At 36.3% G+C, this 18,483-nt stretch overlaps 2 protein-coding genes and 1 pseudogene across 2 annotated transcripts; 1 reads left to right on the plus strand and 2 right to left on the minus strand.

The window, feature by feature from the left end:
* Positions 1-314: 314 nt before the first annotated feature.
* Positions 315-8,597, minus strand: LOC143556094 (mitochondrial succinate-fumarate transporter 1 pseudogene; annotated as a pseudogene).
* On the minus strand, positions 3,570-6,334 carry LOC143556081 (histone-lysine N-methyltransferase, H3 lysine-9 specific SUVH1-like). The gene is made up of 2 exons (XM_077045506.1): positions 6,314-6,334; positions 3,570-6,050 (listed from the first exon to the last, which is right to left on the minus strand). Exon 2 carries the CDS (start codon positions 5,879-5,881, stop codon positions 3,794-3,796), a length of 2,088 nt encoding a protein of 695 aa, XP_076901621.1. The 5' UTR covers positions 5,882-6,050; positions 6,314-6,334; the 3' UTR covers positions 3,570-3,793.
* A 6,985-nt stretch (positions 8,598-15,582) lies between the features above and the next one.
* LOC143556057 (zinc finger protein 10-like) lies at positions 15,583-17,136 on the plus strand. Its single transcript, XM_077045488.1, has one exon. It carries the CDS (start codon positions 16,085-16,087, stop codon positions 16,859-16,861), a length of 777 nt encoding a protein of 258 aa, XP_076901603.1. The 5' UTR covers positions 15,583-16,084; the 3' UTR covers positions 16,862-17,136.
* Positions 17,137-18,483: the final 1,347 nt, after the last annotated feature.

Here is an 18,483-nt window from a genome sequence, read left to right on the forward strand (position 1 = left end):
AGAATTCCAGCAGAAGTGTGAGCATGAAGAGGACGAGGATTAAAGAACTCATTACCTGGCCGAGTGGCGCTTAAAATCTCATGGCCTGGCGGGTAGACCCCTACGAACCTATCCGCAGTTTTCTCCAAAACGGGCAACTCGTTCTCATCAAGATCACGAGTACCCAACCGCGTTGGACCACCAGTCTCCCGCGGGTGCAAAAGCGACTGTAAGTCGTTCCCTTCTGAAATAAAAATGATAACAGTGTTAGAAGGAAAACCCTAAACCAACACAAAAGACGGGGCGTACCATAAGGAATATAGTTCAAATCGTATTCAAGAACGATGGGTATTTGCGACGTCCAAGACCCGACGTCCTTCCACACGCGACTCATCCCAAGCATGACCATCCCAGATTCCGAGAAGCGATAAACAAGAGTCTGAATCTGGGAAATCTTGGTGAACCACTCCGTCTCCTGGTAATTGGAAGCCGGAAGATTAGGAAGTGCCCTCCCATTCTGGAACGTTATCGCAATGGGAACGACACGAGCGGAAATATAGAAAAATTCACGCTTCCAAGAACGAAGACTACGCTCAGTAGTACAGATCTTCAAACCCTTGATCCGAGTGACAAGGGTATACCAACCCTGGATGCACCTCCAAGTATAGAAGGTCATCAGGCGGTCAACTCGAGGCTCGATATCCAAAATACGGCACACCCATTCGAAATGGCGAACTTTAGCAATTGCCATTGGGTGCACCTCTGTCAAATGAACACCGTGTTTCTCCAAAACACGGTATACGAACTTTGTTAATGGGAATCTTAGATTCCCATATATGAAGAACGAAGCGTAAACCCCTATCTTGCACTTAGGGGCGTCGTATACTGTCTGGTTGGTCTCCGGCAACTCCGGCTCATAGGGCTCCAGCATGAATTTCTTGACGATGTAATTGTATACATCGAGAGAAAGAGTACACTGACACTCGCCAGCAGTACTTTTATCGTCCTTATCGGACGTTGACGTCGGGTTCTCGGGGAAAACGTCGGACTCTTCGACGTTAACCTCTGGGTCATGAGGAGAAGAAGAAGACATTTTTTAATGTTAAGGATGAAAGAAAGCGGTTTCAGGAGAATGCTCGCCGGAAAAGATGAGAATTTGCCGGAAATCGCTTAAAAGAAAAAGAAGAGTGAAGTGAAGATAAGGGACGAAATACACCCTCTCCACCTTATATACTCATCGCAATGAGTGCGATGAATTTAATGCGAATGAGAGAGAAAGCGTAGGAGCAATGACACGGCGACACGTGTGGATAAAGCAAGCTGGCAACAGATGTCAGAATGGCGCGTGCCATGAAACTCGCACCCACGCGCCTGAAAAAGCGTTCAGATTGACCACATGCTGTCACAACTTCCTGCACATCCTGAAACCGTCAGAAGACGCCAACGTCCTTTCAACCGTTTGAACTGTCCTTATCCTTTCACCAACCCTCCGAATTTCAAAAAGATTCAAAAATAAGAGAGAATACACCCCCTTACATTGGAAAGCAAGAAACCATAAGACAAGTGCGGGTACAATGTCAAGGCGAAACCCTTCACATACTTAGCACTTGCAGGGAATTGAAGCCAAGAAGATCGATCTTATGGGCCATGCTTGCGGAAAGAGAAATAACACCCCCGCATGGCGGGAACGTTGAGAACTAGATTGTTTGAAGCTTTAAGGTGGAATTGGTTGTTTAACATAACTGATCACTATGTCTAAAACTACCAAAATCTCGTGGAGAATCTACACAAGTGAAACTCAACACCCCCGACTTGCGAAGATGTTACACACCTACCCGCATCATACCCAAAGATCAGGCAGAAAAATCGGGAATTTTCTGCAAGTGACATTTGGAAAACTGCGAGAAGAATCCCCACGGAGAACCTTAAAAAACGAAAACCCCTTTTTAAAGCCCCTTGCTTAAAGTCCAAAAGTTCCCCTCACTTATTAACAATTCATGAGAAGAACAATGGACTGGGGGGGACTTGAAGAGGTAGGTTCCCGCAAAGCCCAGTTGGACCCACAAGACTCACCTTGAAGAGGTACGTCTACGCAAAGACCAACTGGATCCGCAGGACCCACCATGCTCAGAGAGATGAAGACCTTACACGCAGTAAGCCAGCTGTCCCCGCAGGAAAGCCTCCCTTGGTACAGTACCCTGCCTGTCCCCGCAGCTGTGGGTACAAGCCAAGAAGGAAGGCTACCCGCACTAACAGTAAGGCTACACGTATAAAGCACTAACTCTTATACTTAAGTAATGTCACCTGAAGAAGGAATGAGCAGGGCGGGAATATTCCCGCCCAAAAGAGCCAGTCCGTACGATTCTAGAAGATCTTTTGTACTATACCTACCAAGGTATGGACAAATAGACAAGATCTGACAAAAGCAACCCATGAACCAATCACAGGGTGACAGCTCACCGACAATAGTACGAGGAGGAGCACGCTCCAGTACAAAATGCCACTATCAGCCGCTGCCTACCCACCAACTCCCATCATGGCACGAACGTAGCCCATAGTTGGTGGAAAAGGAATATTATATACAGCTGGCCGTACCTGCTTGGAAACCGACCTTGGGCTATAAATACTCCAACACCTTGGAACGGTATCATTATCTTCTCTCTAGCTATTTCTCTCTATATACACTTATATTCAGAGCAACCTAGTCTGATTCTCACGCCGGAGGGTGGTCACAAGGAGAACCCCCCCTTCTCAGTGACGAGCTTACGGTGTCTGTTTTGCAGGTTGAGAAGAATAGCCATCTTTGCCAGACCTAACCCTCGTGGGAAACATCTACTTAACCTTAAGATTATCCTTAATCTGTCGAGGTCACTTAGTGTTTCTTCAGCCATCGTAATTGTTTTCGTAAAAATGTGACTTCCCAATAAATTACCATACCATTTGTTCTTGGTAAAATGTCATGATATTTTATGAAAGCAAGTGGGAATTCTACTACACGCCGATTTCCTTTGAATAAACATTGATTTTATTCTTACTTTTATGAAAGAAAGTTTTGACAATAATAGTACTTTAATAAATTTATTTGTAATTTTTTACATGGTGCCAAGTTCTTATATTATTTTAATAAAGATACTTGAACTTTCTAGTTGCAAAACCACTTAATTTTTTAATACTCCATCATTTTGTTATTTGAAACTGTTAGTGTTTAAACTTAATTATCTGAATAAAAAGACTGTAACACTTAAGACTAATCAGTAACAAGTTTGAGGTGAAGGTTTGGAATCCTGTGAGGTGCATGTATAGTAATCACTAACCAGTAACGAGTTTGAAGCCTCTTAAAAACATCTTGGTAGTAAAACTGATAACTTAATCATCAATACCAAACTGTATAACCGATAACCAACTCACACAGCCCACCCAGTTTGGCTTGGCGTTTCCCAAAACCGTACTTCAACCCAGAATTTTCATCAAAATCGGACAGCGAACACCCACCAAAAGAAACTATTATAGATGCATTATCACGCATCATAGTAAACAAAATGTAGAAGGTAACTAAAGTACTAAACTACAGATGAATTCAGCTCTACGAATGAAAATTCAACCATAACTGGCAACATATTAAGTCCCAAATTCAGATCACCTACAATTAGAACACACATAACAAAAAAAAAGAAAAAAAAGGAAAAACAAACAAAACCACAAAAACATGCTCTAAATAACATCATACTAAAGGTTAAAAAACAGAATCCTAACCTTTTACAAGAGAACATGTAACATGCTTCATCATACTCTTCACCAACTTCACGTGGAAACCTTAGTAAAAGAAACCTTTGCATTTGGTTGATCCACACAGACATTTTTTCTTCTGGGGCCCAGTTTTCTTCTCAACCGGCGGCGTTCCATAATTAAAAGTCAATTCATGCAAAGGAGGAATGTGTTTGAGTGCATAAAAACCGATATGTAGATACGATTCTTCTTCGTTTTCACGCAAAATCGGCTGCCAATAAACATTAGGCGCACAACTATGGTTCATAAACCGACCCACGTTTCCTTTATTCTTGGCACTAACAATTAAAGGAAATAGAGGCTTAACATGTTCATCAGTAGGAACGGGCTCCAACGGGTCAAAAGTCCGAGTTGTATCAAGTATGTAATCATCATCACTATCACTACCGTTTTCAATCACTTCACCTGCATACTCGCATATAAACGCTCCAGCCCGGATCGGGTCCCACGACCTAAGTCCCCAACCTTTATTCTTCGTTCTGAATACTTCCAAACGGAGTTTGAGGCCCGTTTGAGAAACCCGGTTTCTACAAGTCGAAGGACATAAACAAGACGGCCCGCACTCGTGAATTACTGAATTATGACTTAAAAGAACACCACCATTAGAATACGGAAGATACCCACCATTTCTTTCAACACACGGGCAGTTAGTGGCGGGTTGACACCCATTAGAGCACTTACAGCTTAAAGATTTTGAAGATTGATACGGTTTCGCGTATTTTAAACTCGTAGAGTAAGTAAAATAAGCGGGGCCCTTTTCAGCATCCACATCATTCACAAGGCAAATCGGTGTATTCTCTGCACCGGAAGTAAGATCGGGTAAAATAACACCAACCCGTGTAGCAGCACCGTCTCTCCACTGTTGAATCGACTTCCATAACATAAACCCTTCGGGTTGACCCGGGACCCGAATCAGTTTATACTTGAAAACATTACAACCAGACTTCCCTTTCTCGATCCAAGACTCATGGAGCTTGTAAACGCCGTCGTAAACGTATATCTTCCCGGTTATACTTGTCCCGTCTTTAATACCGCGAACGACCCGTACCTCGTTACCTTTATGCAAACTTCTTTCTAAAGCAAGATTACCTCTTTCAAGCTTTTGATCCATAACTAACTTATCGTTTCTTTGAACACCACCTTGACCGCTATAAATTAAAACCTCACCGTCATCACCATCATCTTCATATCCACCAGAAGAAACAATGCTAACAGCAATCGGTTCTTCATCGCCACTAACTTTAAAACTTAAATAATCGATTCCCGCCATGATTGGTGCGTGAAGTCCAGCTAAGCATAACTCCATTCGGAAAAAGAAAACATCACCAATATTCACACCGGGTACTGCACCGACCCGTCTTTTAGTATTGGCCCGTGCATTTTTGTTCATCAAGATTGTGCCTGATCTTAAATCAGCCCGTCGTGATATACCAGGAATAACACCTTTTGCATCATCAAGCTGCATGATTTTTCTTCTGAGTAAATTATACACCATAACAACACGTTCGACCAAATCATGATCACTATCAGCCTGAAGTGACGTATTGATATCCACGAGATTAAACGCTCGTAAAAGATTATTAACGATATGATCAATATCAACTTCTGAGTTAGATATCGCTACCGCCTGTGGCCCCTTTACAATCTTACGCGCTTTACGTTTTCTCTTGGCCGCATCACTGCTATCCTCGGTGTCAATGGTAAACCCGTTTTCATAACTATCATTTTGTGCATAACCATCATCATACTGTTCATGAACATGAGTCTTGGTACTGCCTCTCGGCCGCCCTCTGGCGCTAGTGTTTGCTGGCGGTGTCCTAAACGAGTTCAAAGGAACGGGTGACGGGATAGCATTAGCGGTGGACCGTCCTTGATCCGGCACCGCTACGTTAACAGGCCTCGGAGGCTCGTTTGAACCAACAAAGGGGAAAAACTGAGCTGCACCAGGTGGAAAAGAGCCAGACGGAGCTCCAAACGCAAACGGCGGAGCTTGTGGTGAAGCAGAAGAGCCGGCTTGTGAGGGGAATATCGGAACGAGACATCGCAATGGCTTAACAGACATAACCCTAGACTTATCAATCGGACCAGAAGGATCGGAATCTAAATTGGCTTCCATTAATCTCAATCTCTTCAAATAGGATAACTAAACCTCTCAAATAAAAACAGAAAATTAATTAAAAAAAAAGGGTTCAAATTAAAGGCTGAAAGTCACAATTGTCTGCTAAAAGCTCCATGTAACGCCAAACAGTGGCAGTCGGACCACAAATTGAGTTTAAATTGTCAACCTGAAACATGCAAATTCAAACCTAGGGTTAATTAATAATCCAGATCTAGGGTGGACGAAATGAACCCTAAATACATGAAATAAAACGTTAAATCCTAAGCAGTAGTAATAAGCTAAAATAAACGTAACAATCAACAAAAAGACACAGAGATCTGAAATGAATTAATAATCTGTAGGTGTGAACGGAGAAAGTAATTGGAGAAAACGGCGGTTAGATCTGGAAACAAAGAAATAATATGAGAGATTAATTAATTAATTAATTACCTTTTGCTTGTTTGTTCTACTGAGTTCGTTCCGGCGTCGGAAAGTAATATTGCAGAAAAGAAGCGATGATGAATTTACTTGGTGTTGTCTAATTTTAGATTTAATCTATTCTATCTTGGAGTCACACCCTAATCTCGGTACAAATTATATTATATTATATTAAAATAAGATAAAATAAATATATAGACGAATCATTTTACTAATTATCTTTTTCTTTTAAAAACAATAATCATTTTTATATTATAAAAGAGTTAAGTTGTTTTGTAAGCTATTCGAGATGTGTTTTTAAAAGCTCATAAAATCAAACTTGTTTTATAAACGCCCAGACTTCTAATTGAGTGTTTTACTTTTATTCAATATATGTATTTATAAATTTATATGATCATAATTTTTCTTTTAACAAAAATACGATGTAATAAACTAAATAGTATAGATATTATGTTACATTTAAAAACTTTAATTATATATAATAATAATTAAAAAAATAGCTTATAACTAAATGGACCGAACGTGAACGAAGCTATAAAAAAAAGATATTAGCTTTTAGCTATTGACAAGCCCTTTGATCTATTCAAACACCCACCATATAAGTTGTATGAGGATCTAAACGACTCATATGATGGGTGTATGGTAACATAAAAAAAGATAATGACACGCACAAAAAATGTATGATATAACATCCCTATTTTTATAAGCAAATACAAAACTCGTTTTTATAGGCGAGGACTGTGATCTCTGTCCTAAAACCATTTGGCCTAACAAGGAGATGAAATAAAAAGATTGGTTAAAGTATTTATATATCAGTTCAGGACTTCAGACTTGACTCGGTTGGATTGGACTAGGTTGACTCATACTCATCCACCGGCTATATCTGTAGAAACTCGAGTTCATTAATAACTTATCTGGCTCACTTGACCTTTTGAGCATTATGAGTTCATCACTTAAATAATAATAATAATAAATTCTTTTTGAATAGTAAATAATATTAATGAAAGTATCAAACAGTAAAATCAGTGAAATTAGTTACCAACCACCAACCGTGAATTTTGTTGTAATTGCTTCTTCTCTTCCGTATTTATTAAAAGAAAAAAAAAACAATTATATTATTACCCAGTTGACATTTTCTTTCTTCCAAGCATGTATACTGTGTAGTGTGTACACTACACATTCGGCTTCAAATGTGATTACGGGCCTATTAGCCAAGACCATGATCCACCACCGTTTTAGATGTAATTTTGCAGGCCCAATGGATAGCAGCATTTGTAACTTTGTGTAACTAGTACTTTACAGTTTACCCGTCCGGTGAACAGAAATATCAACGTGAGCAAGAATTTGGCGACTAATTATTAAAAATTAATTGAACAATTATATAAATACAATTTATTTTTACGCGTTGTGCTATAGCTGAGCAACGCCGGCCTTTTTCCTGTAATCGGGTCAATGTTTTAATGAGTTGTACCCAAACTCACAAACATGTTTGTCTATGCTCAATACAAACAGCACGCGGCACACAAGCAGGCAATAACAAAAATAGATCATCATCATCTAAATCATTCAACCCATAATGGTTTTACTAAATGGGTCACAGACTGAATCATGAACTTGAACAGGAAAAGCCGAATCATTATTCATCTCAAATCCAATTGCAATTATTGCTACTTACTAGCCAAATAATAAACCATTCCTTGTAACCTCTGTTAGCTACACTAACGCTATCTTATCATGAATATATTTGGTCTCGTATATCCCCATCACCTGGTCAGCCATGCCCCACATAATAGCCTGCCCGGGTGGGATACGCATCAACCGTGGAAGAAGCCCTTTCCACAGAGCACGCGCCCCCTTCTTCACCATATATAGTGACAATCGCATGAACCATCCCTTTATACTTCAACCCACCATCAGACCCACGGCTTTGAGCCATGAGCCTTGTTTTTACTACATCAAAAGGACCTGTGCATATAGGGCCTGCCGTTCCAGCTAGGAATCCAGATACCATGGATTGCCAAGGTTGAAGAACCTTCCCATCACCTTCGAGTTTCCTCCATAATAATTTGTCGAAAGTGTTCTTGGCTGTGAACATAACCGCCTGGTTTGTACCGTTGCGCATAACCGTCGGGGACGCCCCTGACCATAGTCCACGTAGGCCTTCTTCACGCACGATTAACCGAGCACAATGGATGGGACCCTTGTACTTAAGAAGTTCATGACTCAGTCCCTTTTGTTGCTGCAGCCTTATTTTTACCACCTGCAGATTTAATAAGGCAGCAATATTACTTTTCAATAATTATCTAAATCTTTGGATAAAGATTATTTGGAAAAAAAAAATAATAATAATAATAATAAGCAGCCCATTTTAACTCAATTATTTTGAGTTGATAAACGATACGTCTACGTGGCGGAAGAGGCAAACACACTATGAAGAAAATTCTCTACAGTATAGATAATCTTGAACAAGAAAATCAAGAATTACAGGATACCGACAAACATATCGAGTTTGATTTGCAATTGGGTGATGACAATAATAATAATGTTAATATTGATAGTAATGATGGAAGAGATAAAAAATGGTTCCGTTGAAAGCTTCCATTGGAACGAGACGAAAGTACGGTGTTTAGGAGGATGAAGAAGGGCAAATTGGTGACTGCTGCTGATTTGAGTCTTGATAAGGGGTTAATTGAGAGATTACGAAGTGAAGCTAAAAGGATGAGAAAGTGGGTCAAGGTTAAGAAAGCAGGTGTGAATGAAGGTGTTGTTAATACCATTGTGTTGCTGTGAATAATGTTGTCTTTTGTTGTTTCAGTCAGTCATTGAAGTTTTGTTGCAAATATGAGACAGCAGGCTATGAACTCAAGTGAAAATTTGTGAGCCTCTGCACTGGTCAAATACCATAGGTTTCATTTTACAAAAGTGATTAATCATTTAATCTGTTTGTTGGCATCTAATTCAGGATTGTCTTTCAATACATAAACATGGATGAAAAAAAGGTGTCATCTTGAAGAAAGGAAGACACTAAAGCAACTAAACTAAATTTATGAGGTATGCATCTTTTGCGATCTTTAATCATTATTCTGTAGGAGGGCATCCGGAGGTGAGGTGGGTGGCGAAGGGTTCCATAGAGCACGGACGCCTTCGGTCCTGGCGGTGGTGGTTCCGCAATGGAGAATGCCCTTGTAGGTGCCGGTCCGATCCAGCTGGAGCCGGGTCTTGATAACATCGATGGGCTGGAGACACGACTATCCCACCCAACGAACCCGATATGGCCTTCACATAGGCTCGGATCACAGGTTTTGGTTTTGGGGTTTCATCTGAGGCCTTCGCCTTCGCCATTCAATTATTATTATTATTATTATTATTATTATTATTATTATTATTATTATTATGTAACAAAAGTTGGTATTGATTTGACGTACAATCTTTCACTCTTCATTCTATTACAAAGTTTCACTTTTTGGTTTTTCTCTTCATAGATCCTTTGTGCATAATAATAATAACAATAACAAATTAATATATGATGTTTCAAAATATTCGTTTATTCTTGCAACGCCCGGAACGCAAAGCTATGAGTGCTCACTTGTTTGACGTGGAAGGGGACAAACAAGGAGAGGGACTTTAGTGATGTTAATGTGGGAGTGGTTTGGGAAGGGAAGTTTGTGTGTTTTAAGGTAACATTCATAAAATGTGTGGTCATGACATTGTTATTCATGATCCGTTTTGACACGATTAAGTAACTCTATAGTTTCAAACGTTAGGAAACCAAAAGTGTCAAATGCAAAATGTATGAACACGTGTTGGTAATGAATACACACCCTCTAGTGTTTGGTAACTTTGCATAAAACAAAATTGAACATGTTTCAATCGTTAGCCTCCTAATAACCCATTGGATAATTAATCATATAAGACCATAAACAAATATATCTGATGTTCGCCTGAATACCAACGGACCCAATGGATAAGAAGTAACGGATTCCCAATGTATATAAGAATGAATATATATATGAAGCATATTTTTTAGGCTTTGATTATTGACAAACTCGTTGATCTATTCAAACACCCACCATACAAGTCGTATGAGATCTAAACGACTCATATGATGGGGGTGTATGGTAACATAGAAAAAGATGATGGCACACACAAAAAGTGTACAGATTTAACATCCCCTGTTTTTATAATTAAACTCGATTTATAGGTGAGGACCGTAATCCGTATCCTAATACCATTTTGCCTAACAACAAAATAAATTAAATAAGGTTGATTAAGGTATTTATATATCTCGGTTCAGAACTTCATGCTTGACTCAGTTGGATTGGATTGGGTAGACTCATTCTCATCCACCGACTATATATGTATAAACTCGAGTTTATTAATAACTTATATGGCCTACTTGACCTTTTTTGGGCCATACGAGTTCATCACTTGAATAATAATAATAATAATAATAATTTCTTTTTGAATGGTAAATAATAATATTAATGAAAGATCAAACAGTAAAATCAGTGTAGCGTGGAAATTAGTTACCAACTATCAACTATGAATTGAGTTACTCGTGAGCTTCTAAGTTTGACTACACAAGAGTTTGGTCGGAATGAAACTTAAACAAGCTTGAATTGAGCTAACGCTTAACTTGAAGGTTGTTAAATAGACAACTAAAAGAGGCTGGAGTTGCATCGACACATTTAATCCATCAATCCGTCATGAATATGGTTTTCACTAAAATCATAATATCTAGGTAAGAGTTCCATTGCTCTTCTTAACCTACTAGTGACACATGCTGCCTGATGGTTTGTCAAAAGGTGAATCACATCGTACTTTCTTGTTATATATAGTGTAAAAGAACATTATACATGTGTATATATATATACATATATATATATATATAGGGTTAGTATCATTTGAGAACTTCAAAAAAATTAAGAACTTCTAGGAACTCATAAGAAACAAACATTTTTATAATATTTTTCATATATTAACATTGTTTGAGACTAGTTTTACCATATTTTATATATAAATTTGTTATTACATATATAAATCACAAGTTTACATATGTGCAAAATTTATGTAATAGCAAATTTACATATATGCAGAAAAAAGTTTAGATATGTGTAAAAACTAATTTTTATAATTGTAATCGTAATTATAGATATAAAAAGTGATATAACTACACTCAAATAACACTAATATACAAAAAAAATTATCGAAAACGTTAATTTTCAAGGGTTCCTTCAAGTTCTTAAATAATTTGAGAGTTCTGTAATGATACTCATCATATATATATATATATATATATATATGATTGATTTCTTTTGAGAACCACTTTGAGTTTTAAGAACTCGAAAGAACTTATCGTAACAATTTTTTTTTTCGAAATTTTTTTTACACATGTGTAATACGTAAGTGTAAGCGGTGTACAAAAAATTACGGTATTTTTTTACACACCGAATCGACTTTTTACACATGTGTAACTAACGCTTAAACTTGTGTAATTATCAAAAATACTTATTCTCTCTCATGCTTCATTTTTTAATTGAATTTAATCTCAGCCACATATTTCATATCTTTTAATTAAATGTGTAGTTCAAAATTGAGTTCTTAAAGTTCTTAAATCTCATCATGGTTCTCAAAATAACCCTCTCATATATATATATATATATATATATATATATATATATATATAAATAGTGACAACTAGCTAGAGTTTAGATGGCGTTTTGTTTTGGATGGACTTGAATTCTCCAAGTTGTATATGTTATGAATCTTTTGGCAAATATCAAAATCTTGTGACATAATTGTTCTTAATATACAAAGACAAATGTATGCCATTAATAAATTTGTAAACATGCAAACTGAAATGAAAACACATTTGGACTCATTACAAAAAGCAGCCATCCATGTTACCTCCTTCCCTAGAAATAGCTCTTTATTGGACTTCATTCATAAGATAATCTCACTTAGAATATAACCATCAAAACCCTCACATGCACACTCTTCACCCTATATAAATACAATTTTTTTAGCAAAATTAAAGTTATTTAGGCATTAGAATTATTGATAACAACTAAGTATGTGGGTTTTAAATTCTTAACGTTAACAATTTAACATTATGGTTGTCAGATGTAAATATTTTTATACTTCATTTATGCCTTTTTAAATAGGGAAAAACTCAAAATAAATTAAAAAAAACACACACACAATAATAACAATATAATATGCACAAGGTCTGTCAGATAAGGTTTATTCTTTTTTTCTTTTAAGTCTTTTTTTTCATATATAAAGGGTTAAATCACCTTTACACTAATACTACAAAATTGTAGTCATGAATAGTAAATACTCAAACTTGTTACTATGTTTTATAATTATAGATGTAAAATCTTCTTTATATTAATATACCTAGATGAGTAAATTGTGGTTTTCGTCTCTGTGATTTATCCAAATCTACGGTTTTAGTCAAATAGTTTCAAAGTTGCGATTTTCGTCCATGTGGTCACCTATAGTTAAACCCGAATTTATTAACTCCGTTAAGTCCGGACGTTAAGCCCGTCAGCCTACCCTTCACGTAAGGGACAGTTTTGTCCTTTTTTTTACCAAATACACCACAGCCTCTCACGTGAGGGGGCTTGTGAATTACAATTGAGGTTTATTTGAGGCGAAAAAGGACAAAAATGTCCCTCACGTGAGGGCACGCTGATGGGTTTAACAACCAAACTTAACGGGGTTAATGAATTCGGGTTTAATTGCAAGTGAAATGAAACCACATGGACGGAAATCACAAATTTAAAACTATTTGACTAAAACCGCAGATTTGGACAAACCACATGAACGAAAACCGCAATCCACTCTACCTAGAATATAACCATTAATCCATTTATCAGTAAATATGTTACATCATTTTAATCTATATGATCGCGTTAAAATTTAATTATGCTATCCAAAAAGCACTCGCGACACATCTTATTGGCCATTTGAATTAATTCATGGTTTGATCCTAGTGATTGCATAAAAAAACACACACAAGGAATATTTTCTTATTGTTTTGCAACAAGAATTAATTAATATTGTTATTCATATGATTGACGAGAGGAAGTACTGGTGGCTCTAGAACCTAACATAAAAACTAATTAAAGCAATTACAATTATGATAGCAAAATTATTATTAATAAAAATTAAGTTAATTAATATTTTTCTTTAATTTCTTTGTAATTAGATTGGTAAGTATTATATTTATTAAAAATTTTTGGTTGATTCCTCCTACAAATATGACAATGGAAAATACACAAATTAAGGAGGAGAGTAACGAGGCAGAAATGGATGCATTCTTCCAGCTAGTGTTTATAATTATTAAGTGGGGCACAAGAACCGTGGTAGAGTTGAAGCTAGAAAAAAAACCCAAAAAGATTGCTAACTAAAACAGTCAAAACATTACTTTATTATATTTAAAAGAATTTGTTTGGGCACTAGAAGTTATTTTAATTTTTAAGTTTAGAATGTCACCCAACATTACTTTTATAAATTTCAATACATGTTAATGTACCATAATAAGAGGTATACAAAATTAACCATGTTGTTTGTTAAATATATTAATAAAATACTAACAAGTCACGGTAAGATCTAGATGTGTCAATCATGCATGCATGTTGAGTTGACGAGTTAATGAGTTTCAGGTTTACGGGTTGAATTTAGGCTGGCTCATATGTTTATATGTGTTGTGTCGTGTCTAAGCAATTGAACGTCATATAGTGTTTCGTGTCGATTTGTTTAATGTCTGTTTGCAAGTATAAGTAATAACCAGTGGATCCGTAACAATTTAAACGACGATTGAATATTCCAACTCAAATAAACTTTTAGAGGAATTTGCACTAAAAAGTAAAAACATGTACGTACTTAATTTGCCAAGGAATATCCGGCACTTATACCCTAGCATCTCATACATATAATTTGAGAGGAATCTCAGTTAACCGTCTAGTGTTTAAGGATATACTTAGCCGTCTTTACATTCACTTTTCATGAATAACTTACTTTGACACACTGACCAACTATGTAGAATCGATTTTCTTTATTTATTTATTTACTTATTCAATTTAAAAAGCCTGCTCGCATCATTCATAGTGATTTAAAATATACTTTAAAATTACATTTATGGGAATATAATCGCATTATGCTGTAAGCGCAAGCTGCGGTGTTTTTGTATCTTGTGTGAATAAAATACAATTCATGTTGGAACCAAGAATAAAGAATAAGGAATTAACAGAACCCATGCCATATTATTATAATATTCTTTTCTCTAACCACCGGAAGCAGCCTCTCTATCCCTATGGGATAGAGGTAAGGCTGTCTACATCGTACCCTCCTCAGACCCTACCATAGCATTGCTATTGGTGGGATATACTGAGTACGATGATGATGATGATGATTCTTTTCTCTAACCCTAACAACACCTAGATTTCATATAAACTTTTTTTTCTTGCTCTAAACAATGCTATAGTTACCTCAAAGATCACTCAAAGATCACGGGATCCATCAATACTCATGGCCAACTGGCTCAGATTAATCGTACGTACCTTGTGCTAGATATTGATCTTCAAGAGGTTATGATAAGCAGTGGCGAAGCTTGGACACGAATGTCGGGGGTGGTCTCAAAATGTATTATAAAAATCATAAACGAGGGGGCCAGGCTCAAACTTTTGGCCGAAAATAGGTAAAATTACACTACGTATAAAGCTGCTATGGGTTAATCGAAGCCGAGTGATCATGAAGCTGAATTTGTGGGTCTGGTTTTTAACAGGTTGAGTTATTAGCTTGTGACACTACTAGAAAACAGGTTAAGTTATATTAGCTTTTAAAATGATGTAATAAGTTCATAGATTAATTTCAATTTTCAATTTAAAGTCACTTCATTTAATTTCTTTTAAATAGATTAAATACAAGCTATTTTGTAGTCTTAAATGTTTTAATACATTTGAAGCTATAAATAAAAGCCAAGAAAATTGTCGTGATATAGTTTTATCACAAATCCTAGTGCTGTGCAATTTGTAGTCTTAAATGATTACAGTGTGTTTACCAATAGCTTCTTATAGAGGGTATGAGACTATGAGATCAACTGACTCTAAAACTTTTGAACATAATTTTTTAAACTTTCATAGAAATGATTAAGTTATATTTGTTACATTTGAAAAACCAAGTGAAAAGCAAAAGAATAACCCTCAAACTTGATTATGTACTTCAACTTATTCTTTACTTAGTTATCGAATGGTTCATTATCTTTTCGTGGTCATGATCACATCAAATCCTTGTTTCAACTCTTAGTTTTACCATTTGCAACAACTAACTATCATTACATATATACTTGATTCGACTCGAACCAAAAAATCAGACGTCAAGTTATGAATAATCTAAGCATCGACAAAACCGGTAACTTAAAAAAAGTTTGGACCGCAAGAAATGTTATAAGTAGTTGCCATTAATACACCATCCCATAAAGGTTAATTAGATTTCAGATAACTTTGGTGTTTAATTATTCAGTGGGGTAGAAGAATTATGTCATTGTTGAAGATGAAACAAAACCCCAAAAAAGTTGCTCCAGAAAACAGCCAAACTCTTCATTTGTTAATTAGCAACGAATTTGTCACATCTTACTACTTACAGTTCCACTTTTCCCGAAAAGATTCTCTAAGTACCTTTCACTTTCCCTCAAACTAAGATATAGACTGACCACCTCCTTTCTGTCTCTCCTCTACTTTACTTATTATTCATTTGATTCTTGTTCCATCATCAGTTATGGATCAATCAAGATATTGGATCCAAAAGGACCAACCTTGTTTGAATCCCCATGTCTTGTCTTCGTTTGGCGATTCATGGGAAGAGCAAGCATTCGCAGAAGATGCGACCGGGGCACTTGGAGGGTGTGTATGGCCTCCAAGATCTTACACTTGTAGCTTTTGTAGAAGAGAGTTTAGGTCAGCTCAAGCTCTTGGTGGTCACATGAATGTTCATAGGAGAGATAGAGCTAGGCTCAAGAAGATTTCAACTTCAAACAATAATAATCAAGCTCCTACATCTTTTGATATATGGTTGTTACAAAACCCTAACCCTAATTTGGACTTGGATCATGTTCATCCTCTATATTCATCTTCTTCTTCGAAACCGCCCACCCTTTCGATCATCCGTCCTTTTAGTTACTCTTTCGGTCAAGACCATCAAAAGGGTACCCCTATATTATCATGCTCCAAGTTTGAATTACCTCAAAAAAGATTTCATCATATACCCTATTCAGGATATGATCATCAGGATAAGGGTAGTACTACAAAAGTTGTTCAGTCGAATTCACGAGTTAGAAGAAGATGTGATGACAACAAGGATGATGAAGACGAGTGTTTGATCGTTAAGAAGAGGCGAATAGATGATCATCAGGGTGGTGTACGGTCTTTCTTTCCGAAAAATAGTAAATTGGTAAATGGTGATGAAGCTGAATCAGTGGTGCCACTTGAAGGAAGCGCAAAATCGAGTTTGGAGACTTTGGATCTTGAGTTAAGGCTAGGTGATCGTCGATCTTGATTGATAAGGTGATGTGTGCAGAAACTGTGTGTTTTATAAGCGTTGTTGCTTCTTCCATTTGTTAACTTTTAGTTCATTTGATTAAAGATTTGAAGGCAATTAAGTCTTCTTTGTTGAGGATGATAACAATCAACCATGTGAGTGTAACAAGATATACATGTAATTTACATGAATATTAATTGATTGAACTTTTTGTATATTGAATTACATGCTATAAAGTGATTTTTTTTTGGATGGATAGTTGGTTTATGATTTATCTAAATACTTTTAGATGTTTTGTGAAAATCCTTATCTAGATCACATCACTGCCCCTTCAAAAGGAACTCATTTTGGAGTTCACTGGTGTGACAAGCAAATTAACTCGTCAAGTGTCACAAGCAAACTATATATATCGTTTTCCACTTAACTTCATTTACAGCTTTTCACCCGAGTACTTTATGGAGTTCGTTTGCCACCCAAGCATTTTCTGAAAGCACAAGAACTTTCAGAAAATGCTTAGATAGCTAAATCCTATACAACATGCTATGCCAAAGTGTGTTTTCAAACTGTTTTTATCAATCTGTCTTATCTCCAAAATAAAACCAGGTATTTTCACTTTTCCAGATCATATATAGGCCACAATCACGTTGTTCATATGTTGAATTTAATCCAGTAGGACATACATTGCATTTAAAATAACTAGGATTGAGATATGAAAAGACTATGGCCTTATATATTTGGTCCACCAATCCTGTCTTCTAGTTTTTGTTAATTTGGTGATATCTAACCATATATTGATGTGTTTGCATATGTAATGAGATGCACAAAAATGAGATTAAAAATGGAGGGAAAATGAAATAAACAGATGGGACAGGTTTATAGACCCAAGCCAGAGACTAAATTGATCATAGAGCATATTTAGTGTCCCAAAAGTAGGGTAATGTGGTTTGTAATTTGTTCCTTAAGTAAATTATTTAGTCGACATGCAATACAGTATATGAAGTATATGATTTTCTAATAATTGATGGCTCGACCATGAAAAATAAGCCGAAAATTGGGGTTTCAAATATTTTTATGACTTGATTACTTTCGATTCTTACTACACGGTAATACGTACTCTCGTCTCTGATCAATCTCATAAACTTTCTGTTAAGATAAAAATGCGTATCATAATAATCCTGCAATATAGCATGCTAAACCGAAAGGTATTTTTTTTGTTCTTTTTCTTTTTTTACAAATAGGGCTATGATTTTGAACCCGATTTGTGTTTATATAAATTGATTCAGCCATGTTTCTAACTAAACAAGTACAAAAAATTCCAATTTGCACAAACCGGTTTCTTAATATTTTAGCCAAACAGAATACATTCCCATAAGATACGAACTATATTTAGTCCATGGTGAGAATATATGCACTTCTCTTATGAAGGTAGACAACACTTAACTATATATATTTGATATTTATTTAGCAATCATTTGTTTTGAAGCTGTGAATGTCGATTGATCGATGACTCAAACTTCACTCGCAATGCTTATGGTTTATATGAGAGGCCGGTTATGCTTATTATCATATAATGTGTTTGATTCATATAATGGAAGTTAGAAATAGCCAGATAGACACTACTTGCGTAACTAAGTTACCAC

This window comes from Bidens hawaiensis, unplaced genomic scaffold (assembly GCF_021521415.1).
Source record: "Bidens hawaiensis isolate Kalapana, Puna unplaced genomic scaffold, B.hawaiensis_p1.1 tig00018433_1, whole genome shotgun sequence".
NCBI lineage: Eukaryota > Viridiplantae > Streptophyta > Magnoliopsida > Asterales > Asteraceae > Bidens > Bidens hawaiensis.